The sequence below is a fragment of the Canis lupus genome, chromosome 17 (genome assembly GCF_011100685.1).
Source record: "Canis lupus familiaris isolate Mischka breed German Shepherd chromosome 17, alternate assembly UU_Cfam_GSD_1.0, whole genome shotgun sequence".
In the NCBI taxonomy this organism is placed as follows: domain Eukaryota; kingdom Metazoa; phylum Chordata; class Mammalia; order Carnivora; family Canidae; genus Canis; species Canis lupus.
In genome coordinates this window covers 61,118,974-61,136,497 of record NC_049238.1, presented here as the reverse complement: position 1 = coordinate 61,136,497, position 17,524 = coordinate 61,118,974, and the positions used below count along the sequence as shown (strand labels likewise).

At 42.8% G+C, this 17,524-nt stretch overlaps 2 protein-coding genes across 6 annotated transcripts in view; one reads left to right on the top strand and one right to left on the bottom strand.

Moving 5' to 3' along the window:
* The window catches only part of POGZ (pogo transposable element derived with ZNF domain), a 46,153-nt gene extending 34,158 nt beyond the window's left edge, over positions 1-11,995 (top strand). For all 5 annotated transcript variants that reach the window (XM_038562247.1, XM_038562246.1, XM_038562245.1 and 2 more), the window contains 9 exons: positions 4,634-4,734; positions 5,277-5,423; positions 7,823-7,957; positions 8,066-8,238; positions 8,395-8,535; positions 8,978-9,034; positions 9,233-9,345; positions 9,568-9,592; positions 9,727-11,995. In XM_038562247.1, coding sequence (XP_038418175.1) covers positions 4,634-4,734; positions 5,277-5,423; positions 7,823-7,957; positions 8,066-8,238; positions 8,395-8,535; positions 8,978-9,034; positions 9,233-9,345; positions 9,568-9,592; positions 9,727-11,398 — 2,564 coding nt within the window. In that variant the 3' untranslated portion in view covers positions 11,399-11,995. The remainder of the gene's footprint in view (positions 1-4,633; positions 4,735-5,276; positions 5,424-7,822; positions 7,958-8,065; positions 8,239-8,394; positions 8,536-8,977; positions 9,035-9,232; positions 9,346-9,567; positions 9,593-9,726) is intronic.
* A 2,473-nt stretch (positions 11,996-14,468) lies between these two features.
* PSMB4 (proteasome 20S subunit beta 4) lies at positions 14,469-16,862 on the bottom strand. The gene is made up of 7 exons (XM_038562251.1): positions 16,691-16,862; positions 16,253-16,459; positions 15,825-15,971; positions 15,567-15,648; positions 15,086-15,202; positions 14,791-14,879; positions 14,469-14,589 (listed from the first exon to the last, which is right to left on the bottom strand). Exons 1-7 carry the CDS (start codon positions 16,828-16,830, stop codon positions 14,577-14,579), a joined length of 795 nt encoding a protein of 264 aa, XP_038418179.1. The 5' UTR covers positions 16,831-16,862; the 3' UTR covers positions 14,469-14,576.
* Positions 16,863-17,524: the final 662 nt, after the last annotated feature.

Below are 17,524 nucleotides of genomic sequence, written 5' to 3'. Positions count from 1 at the left end.
AAAAGTCGTAAACTTTTAGAGTCTTTAAATACAAGAAGGATTTAGACAGATGAAAGTAATAAGAAAAGCTTTTTAGGTGATGGGAAGCTGCATTTTAAAAACTTTGACTAAAAATGAATTAAACAGTAAGGATATCCATTATATCATTTAAATGAGACTACTTGAGGTGGAGTAAACTTCAACCCCAAAACTTGAGTGTTCTGCTGCAATTCTCTTGTCTCTGGCTTGTAGTGAGGTGGCTGTGTTAATCTTGGGCCTTACATTCAGGCATTAAATAGTGCAGACAAGGAATAGACCTCATCTTCCCATGTCTTTTCCTGAATTTGTTTCAGGAAAGCAGAATTGCTTTCCCTTTATATTTCCTTGGCCTTGGTCATATTGGCAAGGACAATGGAACTGCCATTCGTGGCTTAGGCTAATGTTGGTCAATAGAAATATAATGTAAGTAAGCTACATATGCAATTTTTATTTTTTAATAGCCATTTTTAAAAAGTTAAAGAAATTAATTTTTTTAACTTTTTTTTTTACAACCTCCTTTTTTTTCTTTTAACTTTATTTAATTTGGGGTTTGGGGGGTTATTTTGTTTTTAAGTAAGCTCTATACCCAGTGTGGGGCTTGAACTCAAAATTCTGCAATCAAGAGTCGCATGCTTTACCGACTGAGCCAGCCAGGCCCCTGTGAAATTAATTTTAATAGTGTATTTAATTTAACTCAGTAAACCCAAAATATCATTTCAGCACGTAATCAAGATTTATTTATTTATTTATTTTATTTATTGTAATCAAGATTTAAAAATTGATGAGATGGTACAACTTTGGACTACTAATTTGGCAATAGAAGAGAATAGATACTGGAATCAACCACTATGCAGTTAATGGCAGAGTACCCAACTTGGTCTTTGTTAGGGCCCCAAAGTCTTCACTGTCAGTGATGAAGAGTCTACACCTCCCAGTGAATACATCTCATTTTTTTTAAAACTTTTTTTTTTTTTTAACTTTTATTTATTTATGATAGTCACACAGAGAGAGAGAGAGAGAGAGAGGCGGAGACATAGGCAGAGGGAGAAGCAGGCTCCATGCACCGGGAGCCCGATATGGGATTCGATCCCGGGTCTCCAGGATCGCGCCCTGGGCCAAAGGCAGGCGCTAAACCGCTGCGCCACCCAGGGATCCCTACATCTCATTTTTTATGCAGAATCTGGTGTGTAGGCTTTTGTTAATTCCATTTAAATACGGACTGTACATAGAAAAGATAAGTTTTTCCATATGAGGGAAAAAAACCTAATCAGAACCTAATCAATCTTTTTCTCTTCACTTAACCACTCTGTTATGTCTGACTTTTAATTTTTGAGTATCATGACTTTTAAAATTTATATTGATCAAAAACCTGAGAAAATGCTAACTCAAAGGTAAATAACTTTTCTATACTTTAGTATGTATCAGTTTTATTCTTAGATTTTTGTATAAGTCCTCTTTCCTGCACCCATGGCAGATCCTTCATGAAAGTAGCTTGTTTTTTAATGTTAATATTTTGGACCCGTTACTTTCCTTTTAATTTTGAAGGGAAAAAAAGTTTCCTTTTATTTTCTGAAGTGTTTTAAAATTAGACATAATGACATTTTACCCTCAAATGATTATGTATCTCTTAAAAATCAAGACCTTTATCTGTATACATCCATAGTATCTTTGTCAAGACCTAATAGCAGCAATCATAAATCCTTAATATCATCCAATACCTAGTCCATTTTCAAATTTCCTGAAACATCAATGGATCATTACACTTGATTACAGTAATAGTGTACTCTTAATAGCATTATGTTTTTCTTCACACTTGTTTAAGGGCAGTAGGCTGAAGAAGGGGTAGATTTGAGGGAAGGATTCTTACCCATGGTCAGATGTCAGGGGAGGATCCTGTGTGGAAAATGACTCATCAAAGGGGCGAACTAATTGCTTGGTAAAGTCTTGGAATATATGGAGTGATGAGGTTGGCTGAGCCTTAGAAAGGTGTATATTTTCTTCCTTTCTTCTTTTCTTTTCTTTCTTTTCTATTTTCTTTCTTTCTCTTTCTCTCTCTTTTTCTTTCTTTCTTTCTTTCTTTCTTTCTTTCTTTCTTTCTTTCTTTCTTTCTTTCTTTCATTTCTTTCATTTCTTTCATTTCTTTCAGATTTATTTTAGAGAGGGTGCAAGCATGAGCAGGGGGAGAGGCAGAGGGAGATGAGACAAGCGGACTCCCCACTGAATGGGACACCTGACTCAGAGCTCAATTCTTGGAGCTGAGATGAAATCAGGAGTTGGACGCTTAACTGACTGAGCCAGTCAGGTGCCCCTATCCTTTCTTTGATAATTTGGAGAACAGAAAGCAGAAGCGGTAGTAGTTCACTCCTATTCTCAAAGTAAGACTGTGTTAGGTGTTAAAGACATGAGGGTAATCGTGCTAGGAAGGACCATGTTATGGTGGCCACTTTGCAAAATCGGTTAATCCCGTCTCTTGAATTTTTTTCCACACCAGCTGCAGTGTGGAATTAGAATAGATGGGGATAGTTACTAGATACGTTTTAAATCCACTGATGGCTTAGGTTTCTAGCTCACTGGTTTTCTTGGTATGAGATAATATATATAAATCTTAGCATGGTGTTTATGTGTTAGAAGTTACTTTAATAAGTGTTGTCATTATTGATGTTGTATGACAGCTGTACCAAGAGAGCTGATATATAGGTTGTAGGAAGAGCTTCAGGGTTGAATGAGATTGGCCAGGAAGAACTCAGAATAAGAAAGTTTAGGACAGAAGGTTGGAAAGCACCTATATTTAAAAGGTGTTCTAGAAAAAGAAGAAAACAATAAATGACAAACAAATTGAATTAAGAGGCAAAGGGGCAGAAGAAGAAAATATTGTCATTTAGTTGACACTATTTCCCAAACATGTCATGTACTTCCACACCTCTGTGCCTTTGTTACTGTTCTCTTGGTCCCTCTGTCTGAGAAACTCCTATTCTTTCAACATTTAGCTTATATATCTTATAGCTTCTGTTCATTCTTTGAGACAAAATTTTTTATTTACTTGTATCTTTGTAGCATCTAATGAATCTCTGGCCAGTGCTTCTAAATGGGTTCCCATAACCCTTTGAGATAAACACAGAACTTGTGAAACTTCTTCCCAGAAAATAAAGATTTTATTCTTTTGCAAATAATTTCAGGGGATACTGAGGTTCCCTGAGGCATCGAACATGGACCCCAGATCAAGAATCCCTGGTTTTTGTTTAACACTTTAAAGGATCATTTCAACTTTACTCTTGTGGGGAAACGGGTTGGACATGGTCCAGTAAATGCTCAAAGCTTTAAATTTACAATTTCCATACTTGCAAAAACCTGAAAATAATCCCAGTGACAGAAAAACAATTACTGTGCCTGTTTATTTATTTTTTTACTGTGCCTGTTTAATTCAAAATATATTTAGCAATTCAAATTTTTATTACTCAGAATTACAGCTTTTATAAGCTTGACAAAATGACCAGTTTCAAAGTTTAATTACCTCAACAACTCATAACAAGGCAAGAACTTCTGTCACCATTGTCAGTCCTTTGAGGACAAATTCTTGTACTCATTTAGTAGATGTTTGTGGAATTATTCATAGAAGATCATTATTTATCCTTGAGCAGAGGAATGAAGCAGTGTAGTAATTTAAAATAATTCACTTGGCAATCGTATGTAAAGCATAGACACTGTTTATTTATTGTAGAGACATGAGGTATTATTGGAAGCCAGCTGATTAGTAGTAGGAAATCATGTGGGCTTTTACTAAGTTTTTGTCTGTGAGAATGGCAAAATGACCATTGCTAGATACATTATGAAATAATAGTGACAGAACACAGGGGTGTAGACTCGGAGATAGTGCCTGAGTGCAGGAGGGGGTGGGGAAGTGAGAAGGGAAACAATGGAATCAGGAGGAGGCTAAATTAAGTTAGAGTTGGTGGTAGAATATCCAATTAAAATGTCTTGTAGACGGTTCAAACCTGAAATGGAGCTTTAGTAAGAAGGCTGAGCTCAAGGCGTAAGGTTTGCTGTTAGCAGCAATACAGATGTTAAGACAGATCCATTTTATTTTATTTCTTTATATATTTTTTAAAGATTTTATTTATTCATGAGACACAGAAGGGGGGAGAAGCAGTCTCCCTGCAGGGAGCCCGATGTGGGACTCAATCCCAGGACCCCGGGACCACGCCCTAAGCCAAAGGCAGACGCTCAACCACTGAGCCACCTAGGTGCCCCAAGACAGATCCATTTTATTTTTTTTTTTTTTTTTTTTTTTTTTAATTTTTTTTTTTATTTATTTATGATAGTCACAGAGAGAGAGAGGTGCAGAGACACAGGCAGAGGGAGAAGCAGGCTCCATGCACCGGGAGCCCGACGTGGGATTCGATCCCGGGTCTCCAGGATCGCGCCCTGGGCCAAAGGCAGGCGCCAAACCGCTGCGCCACCCAGGGATCCCGACAGATCCATTTTAAAGAAAGAAGAGACTTAATGATGTACTGACTATTGAAAGTAAAAATAGAGAAGTCAGGGAAAATCAAGATTGAGTCAGCAGGACTTTGGTCTTATTTTCAGTTGGATTTATTGATTATTTTTCTTCTTACAGCCAAGTGCAAGATCTGTGAGTGGGCGTTTGAGAGTGAGCCACTATTTCTCCAGCATATGAAGGATACTCATAAGCCTGGAGAGATGCCTTATGTCTGCCAGGTATTGCCTTTTTCCTCTAGGGAGCTTCAGCCATTTTGCTCTTAGGCTGAATACAGAAAATCCACTAATGCACATTGCTGAATACCTACTGTATACTCTCACTCAATTTTAGGAATACTGCAGAGATCCAGAAGAAATAATAGACATAGGGTCCATTCTCAGGATTTTCTATGCCAGAGAAAACCATTAAAGGAACATGTGCATGTACCCAGCCAGGGAACCTAGTCAGAGAACATACACATGTACTACAGGAGTGTGTCTCCTGAACTGCCCTCTAGAGATGGACAAAGAAAGCTTTGCTCCTCTTAGTCACAAAGTGGATTGTTCTCAGACTTTCTTGACCTTCCGCCATTTTAATCTTAACCCACAGCTGAATGTATCACAAACAGCCCTTCATTACAGAGTCAGAATAATAATTTGATTTCTATACATTTAGGAAAACTTATTTTTTTCCTCTTATTTTGACATTTTCTGTTACTACCTCTTTTTTTTAAGGCCTTAGTTGTTCACTCTTAGCTTATTTTCCCTCTTATGTGACTCAGGTTTGTCAGTATCGCTCCTCACTCTACTCTGAGGTAGATGTCCATTTTCGGATGATCCATGAGGATACTCGGCATCTGCTCTGCCCTTATTGCCTGAAGGTCTTCAAAAATGGCAATGCATTCCAGCAGCATTACATGAGGCACCAGGTACCAGGCACCAAGCAATTCCCATATTCTCATTTTTTTTAATTTAGTGGATGCTGGGGCCAGGGCTGAGCTAGTCAGATAATTTTGGTAGGAAGATACAGTAAGTGTATTTGCAAAAATTTCCCAAATTTCAGTTACGTGCCGTGCACTAAGCTAGGTGCCAGGAATTTAGTGTTAATACAAGACAAATGGTAAAGTAGAACGTGGAGAGTATTGTGTTAGGGGAAGTATAAGATATAGAAAAGCATGTACCTATTTTGGGAGCCACCTGAAGTATGAGGAAGTGAAGTGGAGTGGAAGAACAGTGTCCTCCAAGCACAGAATGAAAGTATGGAGGTTCAAAGAATTAAAGGAAGTTCAGTGTGTTTGGAGTGTGGGGTATAGGAGGAGGTTGGAAGTTAGGAAATAGGTGGTGGAGAATCTTGCAAGGCATGAAAAGGGAGGTCATTCGGGAAGCATTAAAGGGAATTTTTTTAAGTTCTTGAGTGATAGGTTCAAATTTGTTTAAGTTATGAGTACTCTGGCTGCACTAGGAGAATGAATTGAAAGGAGAGATTAAGACCAGAGTTAGGGGGACACGCCAAAGGCTCTTTTGGTTTAGGTGAGGGACAGTAGTAGCTATTGGCTTTGAAATGAAGAAGATAGAGTTGAGAGATATTGAGAAAGTAAGTGGTATTTATGATTTAGTGAAGGATTCAGTGAAGGTAGTGAGGAAGGAATTAGGAATAGTGCTTAAAATTCTGTTCTGGGAAAAAATGAATGGTAAGACTATGTACTGATAGAAACACTGTAGAAGCTAAGGTTGACAGCGGAAGTAGGGATTATGCGTTTGGATATTCTGAGTTAGCAATGTCTGTGGACAGCAGCTGTAGTTGTCTACTAAACAAATAGTTGGATATATAGGTCTGAAACCTAGGAGAAAAGCCTGGGTTGTGGAATACATACTTAGGAATCATTATTAAATGAATCAGGTGATTTTAAACATAGAAGTTGCCATGTTCCCTCACCCCCAATTGAGAATAAGATGAACCTCTGAAGACTCTCTCTACAAAGCCATAGTAGACCTAGGAGGAAAAGCAGAAGAGACTTGATGTCAAGGAAGCTGAGGGGAGGAAAGTTTTGAAGAAAAGGGTGTGATCAGAATGTTGCAGGAAGATGTCAGCAACATAGAAACTTAGAGGCCAGCCTTTAGCAGCATTGATGGAACCATGTGGTTGGTTAGCAGAGTGAGTGTCAGATTTCAGCAGGATGAATGAAGAGGTGAGAAAATGGGGACAACTTATTTTTAAAAGTTTCAGAAGGGGAAGACTGAGGATAGCAGATCCAGAGGAAGAGGTATCAGAGAATTTGTTGTTGCTTTTGTGTTTTGTTTTTAAAGTGGAATAAATAGAGTCTTGTTTTAAATTCCTTCAAGAAAGGAGCCACTAGAGGTGGAGAGTGAAGGTACTTAGGGAAGGCACAAAATGGAGAACCAGCTGGGTACACCTGTGTTTGATACTTGCCCATGTCTGCACTCTCATATGTGAGCTCCCTCTTTGGGCTCACACACTCATTTGCACAGAGGTGACTGCCTATAATCCCCCACATGTGTATTTCCAAAGAGCAGCATGGAAATTGTCCCTTGTACTCAGGTAATGGGGCCTTGATATCCTGGGAAGAAAACCATAGGCCTGGTTCCTGTTTCTGAAGGACTTCAGTAGTAGGCAGTCGGAATCTTCAGATGTGTCTCACAAGGACAAGTGCATATCTACATATATATTGATGTGTTAAATGGAAAGATAGCAAGGGATAGAAAAATACCGTCATTCGTGTTGAGAAAAAAAAGAAAGGGCAAACAAGGAGGTGGTGATTTGAGATGTGTGTGTGTGTGTGTGTTATATGGTTATGCGCATAGATTGTCCATGAAAAAATACCCAAGAAACTGGTAACAAGTTGTTTCTGTGCAAAGGGATGGAGGGTTGGAATTGAAGGCAAACTTAAAACATGAAGGAGTATGGAATAAAAAGTATGATTTTTTAAAAATCACATAATACATTTTACTGTGTTCAAAAAGAAAATAAGAGAAAAGAATCTCCAGAAGTAGGTAGCACTGTCTGCATTGTAAAGACAAAGTAGGGCTAAATAAAGTTGAAGCCACTAATCCACATTGTTAAACCAAGTCAGGAAGAGATGGTTGGAGGACCTAGTCATTCTGGCTGAGTCTGCCTTTCTTTGGGACCATGGGAGGTGATGATTCTCAATGGTAGGTTTTGGTGTCGTGTTGTGTATTTTTTTCTTCCTTGTTCAGTTATCCATAGAAAGGTGGGGAAGAGTGATTGTTAGCATTAATCTACCATCTCATCAGGGACAAAAATACATTGGGAACCTTTAAGGGATTCTCTTTCTTTTTCCCTCCTCAGAAGAGGAATGTTTATCACTGCAACAAATGCCGGCTGCAGTTTCTCTTTGCCAAGGACAAAATTGAACACAAGCTTCAGCACCACAAAACCTTCCGTAAACCCAAGCAGCTGGAAGGTTTGAAACCAGGCACTAAGGTGAAGGGCTTGTCAACATTTCTTTCATAAATCCAAGAGGGGAGGAATATCAGTACTCTGAGATTTACAATGGGTAGTGTCTAAATTGTTCCTTCCCTTGGCTCGCAGGTGACAATCCGGGCTTCCCGAGGGCAGCCACGAACTGTTCCTGTTTCCTCCAATGATGCATCTCCCAGCACCTTGCAGGAGGCAGCACCACTGACCTCCTCAACAGACCCCCTGCCTGTCTTCCTTTATCCCCCTGTCCGGCGCAACATTCAGAAGAGAGCTGTTAGGAAAATGTCAGTGCCACCTTTTGGAGGTTGGGGGCTGGGTGGACACAACTGTTCCTATAGCCAGTGTAATCTAGTAGCCTTTAGCAGGATCTGTTGTCTGAAGCCCCCACAATTTGAACACTCCCAGGGCAATAACAAGAATTTTTTGTTGTTTCTTGACAGGAGTGTCATGGGCCGGCAGACGTGTCTGGAGTGCAGCTTTGAAATCCCAGATTTCCCTAATCATTTCCCTACCTATGTTCACTGCTCTCTGTGTCGCTATAGCACCTGCTGCTCTCGAGCCTATGCCAACCACATGATCAAGTAAGTCATGGTTAAACCAGTGATCCTGTCTGAGAGTACAGATTCTCCAGAACTCATTTCATTCCCTCCTTCAACTCTTAAGAGCTGTTTGTCCATCTCTTCTAGCCGGGTAAGAGTCAAACCCGTGTTCATTTGGCTCTGATGGCCTGTGTTCTAATTTTGTAGGACCTTGCTACTTAGAGTGTGGCCTAAAGACCAGCTTAGAACTTCAGCCTCTGCTCTCCACCCCCAGGCTACTCAGGCTGAATGTGTCTTAATGACTCTCCTGGTGATTCATATGCATACTAAAAGGGAATATTAATATGATAGGAAAAGTGATTTGAGTTGAGGTGAGGATGGATTGAAGAGCCATCTCTTTTGTTGGGATATTGTCAAAGACTGGTGATCTCATTTAATGATCAGAACCCCCTGACTCATGCTACTTTTTCTTTGTCTTTCTCAGCAATCATGTTCCACGCAAGAGCCCTAAGTATTTGGCTTTGTTTAAAAATTCTGTGAGGTAAGGAAAAATTTACTGATGGTCTCTTGATTTTTTTAATGTTCTTATATTAAATCCTTTTAATTAACTTTCAGGGGATATGTGAATTAATTAGAGAGGAGAAAGGACAGTCTTTTTTCTTAAGTTGTTAAGCTTCAGATCTTATCCCTCTTGTGACTGTTGTATTTGTTTTATATACTCTTGGATTCTTTTTCTTAGTGGAATCAAGCTGGCTTGCACTTCATGTACCTTTGTTACCTCTGTGGGAGATGCCATGGCCAAGCATCTGGTATTCAACCCCTCTCACAGATCCAGCAGCATCCTACCACGAGGTAAGTAGTAGAGATGGGAGTTAGTGGGACAAGAGAAAAAAATAAGGATACAAGTCTTACCATAGGAGTCAGGAGCATCTCTGCCTGCGCTAGTTCCTTCACTGTTGAGATAGACATCACTACATTGGAAGGGATTAACCATTCCAACTGGACATTTATATAGGACTGGGGGGCTTGTTTCTTCTCTGAGTTAACATTTCTTTATTGTCTCATTTCCCATAGGATTCACTTGGATGTCTCACTCAAGGTAACAAACTTACTTCATGGTTTAATTTCTATTTTCAATGTGTTTCATCCTTTTTATTACTATCACTGCTACTATTAGTATTTCATTTCCCTAGTTTAACTGAGCTTTCTTTTCCTCTTTGCTAAATCCTTTAGACATGGCCATACTCGTGACCGAGTACATGACCGGAGCTTGAAGAATATATATCCTCCTCCTGCCTTCTCCTCTAATAAAACTGCCACTGTGAAATCTGGGGGGGCCACCTCAGCTGAGCCTGAAGAGCTTCTGACTCCTATGACCCAAGCACTCCCGTCACCAGCGTCAACCGCAACCCCGCCACCAACCCCAACCCACTCCCAGCCTTTAGCCCTTCTGCCCTTGGCTGCAGAGGGGGCTGAATGTCTGAATGTTGATGACCAGGATGAAGGGAGCCCAGTCATCCAGGAGCCTGAGCAGGCAACAGGGGGCGGTAATGGCAGTGGGGTTGGCAAGAAGGAGCAGCTGTCTGTGAAGAAGCTTCGTGTGGTACTGTTTGCCCTGTGCTGCAATACAGAACAGGCCGCCGAACACTTCCGAAATCCCCAACGACGGATCCGGCGTTGGCTTCGGCGCTTCCAGGCCTCCCAGGGGGAGAATCTGGAGGGCAAATATCTGAGCTTAGAAGCAGAAGAGAAGCTGGCTGAGTGGGTGCTAACTCAGCGAGAGCAGCAGCTACCTGTGAATGAGGAGACCTTGTTCCAGAAGGCCACCAAAATAGGACGTTCTTTGGAGGGGGGGTTTAAAATCTCATATGAGTGGGCTGTGCGTTTCATGCTCCGGCACCACCTGACTCCCCATGCCCGGCGAGCTGTGGCCCATACCCTACCGAAGGATGTGGCAGAGAATGCAGGACTCTTCATTGAATTCGTACAACGACAGATTCACAACCAGGACTTACCCTTGTCCATGATTGTGGCCATTGATGAGATCTCCTTGTTCCTAGATACAGAGGTGCTGAGCAGTGATGACCGGAAGGAGAATGCCCTGCAGACAGTGGGCACAGGGGAACCTTGGTGTGATGTGGTGCTGGCCATTCTGGCAGACGGCGCTGTCCTCCCCACCCTGGTTTTCTACCGAGGACAAATGGATCAACCTGCTAATGTGCCAGACTCGATATTGCTAGAGGCAAAGGAGAGTGGCTACAGTGATGATGAGATCATGGAGCTGTGGTCAGCTCGGGTGTGGCAGAAGCACACTGCTTGCCAGCGTAGCAAAGGCATGCTTGTGATGGACTGTCACCGCACTCACTTGTCGGAAGAGGTGCTGGCTATGCTTAGTGCCTCTAGCACCTTGCCCGCAGTGGTCCCAGCAGGCTGTAGCTCCAAAATCCAGCCGTTAGATGTATGCATCAAACGAACTGTCAAGAACTTCTTACACAAAAAGTGGAAGGAGCAGGCCCGGGAAATGGCAGATACTGCATGCGATTCCGATGTCCTGCTTCAACTGGTGCTGGTCTGGCTGGCTGAGGTGCTGGGCGTCATTGGGGACTGTCCAGAGCTGGTACAGCGGTCCTTCCTCGTGGCTAGCGTTCTGCCTGGCCCTGATGGCAACATTAACTCGCCTACAAGAAATGCTGACATGCAGGAGGAGCTCATTGCATCCCTAGAGGAGCAACTGAAGCTGAGTGGGGAACAGTCTGAGGAACCCTCAGCTTCCACTCCCCGACCCAGGTCATCTCCTGAAGAGACAATTGAGCCTGAAAGCCTTCATCAGCTCTTTGAGGGCGAAAGTGAGACCGAGTCTTTTTATGGCTTTGAAGAAGCCGACCTAGATCTGATGGAAATTTGAGTGTTGGGGTCATGAGTGGGTGCAGAGTGGGGGTGGGAAAGTGTGAAGGGGGGGGTAGAGGAATTTAGGGAAAAGGGGTTATGCCAGGTGGGGTATTTCGTTTATATTTTTTAATTTTATGCCACCACTCCCCACCCCACCCCCCATGTTGACTTCTGTTTCCCTGTGGATTTGTGGATTATTAGGAATACCAGTAGTGATCCCATCTGAGCCAAGGAGCTGGCCCATTGGTCGTTCACTTCTGCTAAAAACAGGTTTTAGTGACTTTTTTTTTTTTTTTTTTTAATTTAAATCACTGTTTGGTATTTTTCTGACAAAATCAAGAAAAAGAAAAAAAATTCTTTGTGGGCGAATGTTAATTTTTTTGTTTCCCCTTTTACCTCAATTGTATCATAGTACATCTGGGTTTTTCTCTTTGTTTTACTGTGTGGCAGTGTCTTTGGGCATGTTATTCAACCATTGTCAATGTGAGAACATTTCTGAAGATGGGAAAGACAAAAAAATATGTAGCTCACAAACTGGTTTATTATATATATGGATAAAACTTTTTTCATTGTGGTCTTAACACTTTTATATAAAAACGAAAATGGAAAAAAATCCCACTGAACTCTCTCTTCCTTCTCCTTTCTTTCCTTCCCTCTCCAGAGATGTTGGTTTCTACAGCAACTCTTAGAGATATAAAATTGTGGCTTTAAAAAAATGCATGAAACCACCTCTCATCCAGAATGATGAATTAGATTTGTTTTTCCTCACCACCCTCCCTCCAACAAAAACATGACAAAATGAGTATTCTTTGCACTTGGGATCTTTGGCCCCTTTTCCCATGCTCACACCATTACTCTGGACAAAGGATCATACATGTGTCATTAGCAAGCAAGAGGTACTGAGGTGATCACACAGTGTTAGGGTGGAAGCCAGTGTATGGGTCTTCATCATGTTAAGTGGACAGCATGCCTGTTCAAGAGATCACATGTCCTACATCCAGGAGCTAATTGTGCAAGAAGTTAAGTGTTGAACTTTAAAAATAAGACCACTTGTTGAAATCCTGCTTACTCTGTGGCTTTCCTTATTCCTCTTAATGCTTAGAGAAGAATGTGACCTGAAGAAGAAACACACAGGGGTGTGCACAAAGAAAGACACGAATCTTTATTTTTCACTGCCAGCTTCAAGGAAAGAAAATGTTTCTACAATTTGCATGAGGGATTTTTTTTAACTGTATGTACTCACAGTTATAAACTGAAATGTACTGTATCATACAGAGAAAAGGAACAAAAACCCAAGGCCAGCTTTCCCACAGCTACACCTTCCATCCCAAGGCTTTCAGCAACATGTCCCTCCTGGGAGCCAAGGAGGCAGCCTGCACAGGCTTGTAAATGGTTCATCTTTAAAATGTATATAAGTGGGACATTTAATAAAATGAGGGGAAATGGATTTATAAACAATGTGGTTTTTTTTTTTTTCTAGGTAATCCTATTTTAGTAGGCTTTCACAGACTGGGACATGCTCAAGATGTGATGGGCCTGGTGGTACAGGTGTGACACTTGTTACGCCTGTTTCTCCTCACCTCCATTTTTTGGTTTTTTAACTCCCAGCACACTATAATATAGTGAACTGGAGTGATCCTGCCCATAAACAGCTTGGCCAGCTTCGTGAACCCATGGCATCTGAAAAGTGAACTGAGGATCTATCTTCTCTTGGGCTTCTCTTCCCCAGCTTTTTGCCTGATGCCATTTTGACATTAAAATGGACTTCGAAGTCAACCCTTTGCCTTTGAGAAAGTTCAAGAACTATGGTCAACTATCTACAATGACCTAACCTTCTCTTTGGTAGTCTCCACAGCAGCCCCAGCCTCAGCAGAGCTGGGTTCCTGGCCTCTGCATACTGTGACTTTCTTGATGGGTAGTTTTTTTAAGACTATATAACACCAACAGTGGATCAGCTGGGTTTTGGCCAGGAAGTTACATTTGTGGATTCTGCCTGCATGGCTTAGTAGTAGAAGGAAATTTTTTTTGTTTTGTTTTTTTTATAATTCAGTTTAATCAATAAAGTATTTATTGACTACTTTCTGTGTTGAGACTGAGTATGTGGAAGACAAATAGAAAACTAAGTTTCCTTTGACTTACTAGTTTGTTATAACATGGGATGATAAAATGCAGGGATATTTCAGTCTCCCCCTCCACTCTCTCACCTCATTGAACTTCTGCAAGTTTGAGTTTGCTACCTATGCTAGTTTCTCAAAGCATTCGAGAGAGGATATGCATCAGAATCACCTAGGGGGTTCATTTATTTATTTAAAAGATTTATTCAGGAGACAGAGAGAGGCAGAGACCTAGGTAGAGGGAGAAGTAGGCTCCCTGCGAGGAGCTCGATATGGGACCAGATTCCAGGACCCAGGGATCACAACCTGAGCCGGAGGCAGACGCTCAACCAGTGAGCCACCCAAGTGCCCTGGGTGTTCATTTTTTAAATTCAGGTTTAACACCATTTTGGGAGAATTTGGCTAACACTCCAAATGATTTGATTTATGGCTAAAAGGACTTTTAAATGAACACATAATACTTTAAAGAGGTCTTCTGATAGATTTGGACAATAAACATTTAAATTAAATGAAATTACTTTGTATTTCCTCTATTGAAGGTGAGGAGGTAACATGGGTGAGGTATTAAAGCTGTCAGGCCAGTCCTGCTTGGGAATAACTTTACCCAGAGCAGCTTTACTAGATGCTACATTTCTCTCTTTGAAATGGTGTTTTAACTAAAATATTTGCAGCCAACATACCAGAAAATCAGTAAGAATCTAGCACATGGGTGGCAATGTTTAAGAAAAACGTTAAGTACTTTTGTTATCCCACAAAGATTAGGCCTGGCATCTATACAAAGCTGTTATTTTAGTATAGGCCCAAATGAAGATGGTAGTGGATCCTCCTGTACTGTCATTCAGAGAATCCTGTATTTGCTCGAAGAATCGAGAGCCAAAGCAGGGTTATCTGACCAGGGAGGGAGATGGCACATGGCAGTACTTCACACCTGCACTCTTGGTATGACCTAGTCAGACAATAAAACCACTCAGCAAGCATTTCAAAGAATTTATTTTACAGTAGAAAAGTAGACCTTTGAACCAGCCAAGTTCAAAGTTAGAAGAAGGGCACAACTTCAATTCTGGATAATGCATCTGAATTTCATTCAAAACCACTAAAAAGAAAGAGCATTTAAAAACTGTGAAGCAGAGGGGGAGGAATTAATTCCCAAAAGCAACTCTATCCTCCAACCAAAACCCTCTCCGTCCAAAGAATCCTTTTAAGACCTCCAGAAAAATGCAGCTTAGTGCAAGCCAAGGGGCCTCCCAACTGTTCTACCACTTATTTTTCCTTCTGTAACTTTAATTTCAGTCACCTGATCATGTGAGCAATCTCCCAGTTGGTCTCTGCAGAGAGTGGTCCCTCTATTTCAACACCTTTTTCGGTGACTGTGGCAATTTGAAACTGAAAGAAAGCAGAACTCCCAATGAACATGCCCACCCCACATAAAGTCCCTGAGGCCTGCTCAAAGGTCAAGGAGAGGATCTTCCCCTAATCTGAAAATAGGAAATTCTGCAATCTGTTCTTCAAAAGCAAAGACCCAGGTACTGAAACTATGGACAGCTCGCTAGTTAAGAGTCCTATCCTCTATTATTCATGTCCTTCCTCACCCGGTTATAGGAGCGGGCATCTCGATAATAAAGCACTCGCATGCAGCGTTCCACTAGCTCTCGGGCCTCAGTCTGGCTCAGGACTGGCTGCTTCTCCAGAACTTCTCGCAGCAGAGGCTAGGGAAATGGGAAGAACACGGGAGATTACCAGGGGTTGAATACCCATCTGTCCCAAATTCACAAAGTAAAAAGCAGCATAAAATGACATTCTGCCTACTGCCTCACCAGAATGAATTCTGCTTACTTGTGCTAACACCAACCTGAAGGGTAAATTGTAGGGCATTTCTCTCTGCACATGTCTACTGAATCTGACACACCACTTTATCAACAGAATGTAAGTGCCAACACATACAGCTTTCAGACTACAAAGAAAACTATCTGCCAGCAGGAGGGATCTTAGTCTATCTTCACATTGGAATTTTAAGAGAAGAACCAAGGAGACGAGCCCCCACTGCCTCCCCCACACCTCTCCCGCACGTACCTGAGCCAAGTATGCACCATAACCAGTGGCCAGCGAAGGGGCTTCATAAGCTACACCAAGCATGTCCACATAACCGAGGAAGCTAACAGGACACAACAGGTCAAAGAACTAATTTCATCTTAGGTTTTCTTGGGTATCTTAGCAGAAGGATGGGGCCATGGGGTCTGAGAAGTGACATTCTCTTAGGGAGAAGAGACAAGACACTACATAGACACTAGAGGTTAGATAGTCGGGGAAATTAAGTTATTTCAAGTCAACCTCTCTCCATCAGCGTAGCCTCCAATGACCATGGTGTTCCACAGGGGGTTCATCTTGGAGCGACGGCTGTACATGGCTCTGGTCAGCCATGAATGAATAGCTCTAGGGCTATAGCTGTGTCCATCTCCCAACAGCTCCTCATCAATCCTTAAAAGGAGTAAGTCATGAGAAAAAAGGAGAGAATGGAAGTCGGGAATTCCATCCACCCTCACCCCAAAGAAGTTACCACAATCTTCCTCATTTTACACTGCCTAACGCCAAAAACTATGTGCTGCACACACTATCATCTTCCACCCTCAGCAATTCTCCTGTCCTCCGCTACAGCCTCAAATTCCCCCACCCCAGAACTTCTAAGGGGATATTTAAAAACAATACAGTGAATTCCTCTCCCCACTTGGGATCTACTCCCTAATCTCCAGATAACTTACACCATCTGGCCGAGAACTTGCTTCAAATACTGGAAATCTGCATAGTCTCCGGAAGCACCCAGCATGGTGCTGTCGTTGACTCGCATAATGCGAGAGATGTTGCGGAAACGAGCCAAGGAGCCATAGGAGCCCAGCATGTCTGCTGCAATCACCACTCCACCCTCGAATTTGACACCCAAGACCGAGGTCCCGGTCACCATGGGGTTCCTAGACAGAGGGAGGGAGATGAGGGGAGGCACGGGAGAAGGGCCTGAGCCCTCTTCCGCGCAGTGGTTCCGCGTCTGATTTTCCATCTCCCCTTCCATTCTCCGGGACTCCGCGCCGTGGTCCCCGCCGTTCGCGGGCCTTGGGGCGCCTTCCCCGGCTGCCTCCGAACCGTCCGGCTCGACCAGGCCTCAGCGTCCCGCCTCCTGCGCAGCTCGGACGCCAAGAACTTACTGCGTGCGCGTAACCGGACCCCCGTAAGGAGAAAACGCCGGCTCCACGGAGGCGACGGAACTAGGCGGGATGTGGTAAAACTGCCCCGGGGCGGGACCACCGGCCCAAACTCTGGACCGCGACTCCAGAAAGGCTTCCATCTTAGTCACGGTGGCTGAAGAAATGACGGCGCTTGCGCCAACGGAAGCGGAAGTGAGCCTTGGGGTCCACAACTTCTTCCGGCCAGCTGTTCCCAGCAGCCATGTTGATGAGGTTACGGCTGGCGGTGCGATCCTCGAAGTCCGCCGCAGCCGCAGAGCCCCAGACAGCTGGAATTGCCTGACGTCGCGGCATACCGCCTCGTCGCATCGGAGCCTGAACTAGATCAGAGTGCTCTGAACGCACAAATTCAATGAAGGGGAGATTGGTTGGGAGGTAGGTATGGCGAGACACTGAGGAGGCAGAAATTCTCGTGTTCTGCTTTGGATCTTGGTCAAAAGCCCCCACCCACCCCCACCCAAGAAACTAGCAGTCAGCTGTGATCTCTTACGTCTGTACTCCCCAAAACAGCCTTGTAAAAGGCATTATCCGACCCATTTTATAAGTAAGTCTTGTGGCGTAGTGACTTGCCTGGCCACACAGCAAGTAAAGGTAGATCTGAGTCCTCAAGCGCAGAATAAGAAAAGGATTCATCCAGGTGTGCATACCCTGGGGGAGCACTCACTCTATGGGATTGGACAGATGTCTGAAAGTTTCCGTACAGTCAAATGCTTTTGCCCCCGCCCCCACCCCCCCTAAGCAGCGGAAAAACTCCATGGACCATGGGCTTGAAACGAAATTCCAGGAGTCCCTTCC

Excerpts from the sequence above, each read along its gene's own strand:
- PSMB4 (XM_038562251.1), bottom strand. The coding sequence starts at position 16,830 with ATGGAAGCCTTTCTGGAGTCGCGGTCCAGAGTTTGGGCCGGTGGTCCC. Across the intron at positions 16,460-16,690 it reads GGTCCGGTTACGCGCACGCA|GAACCCCATGGTGACCGGGA; the intron begins GTAAGTTCTTGG and ends CCCTCTGTCTAG. Across the intron at positions 15,203-15,566 it reads ATGGTGCATACTTGGCTCAG|CCTCTGCTGCGAGAAGTTCT; the intron begins GTACGTGCGGGA and ends CCATTTCCCTAG.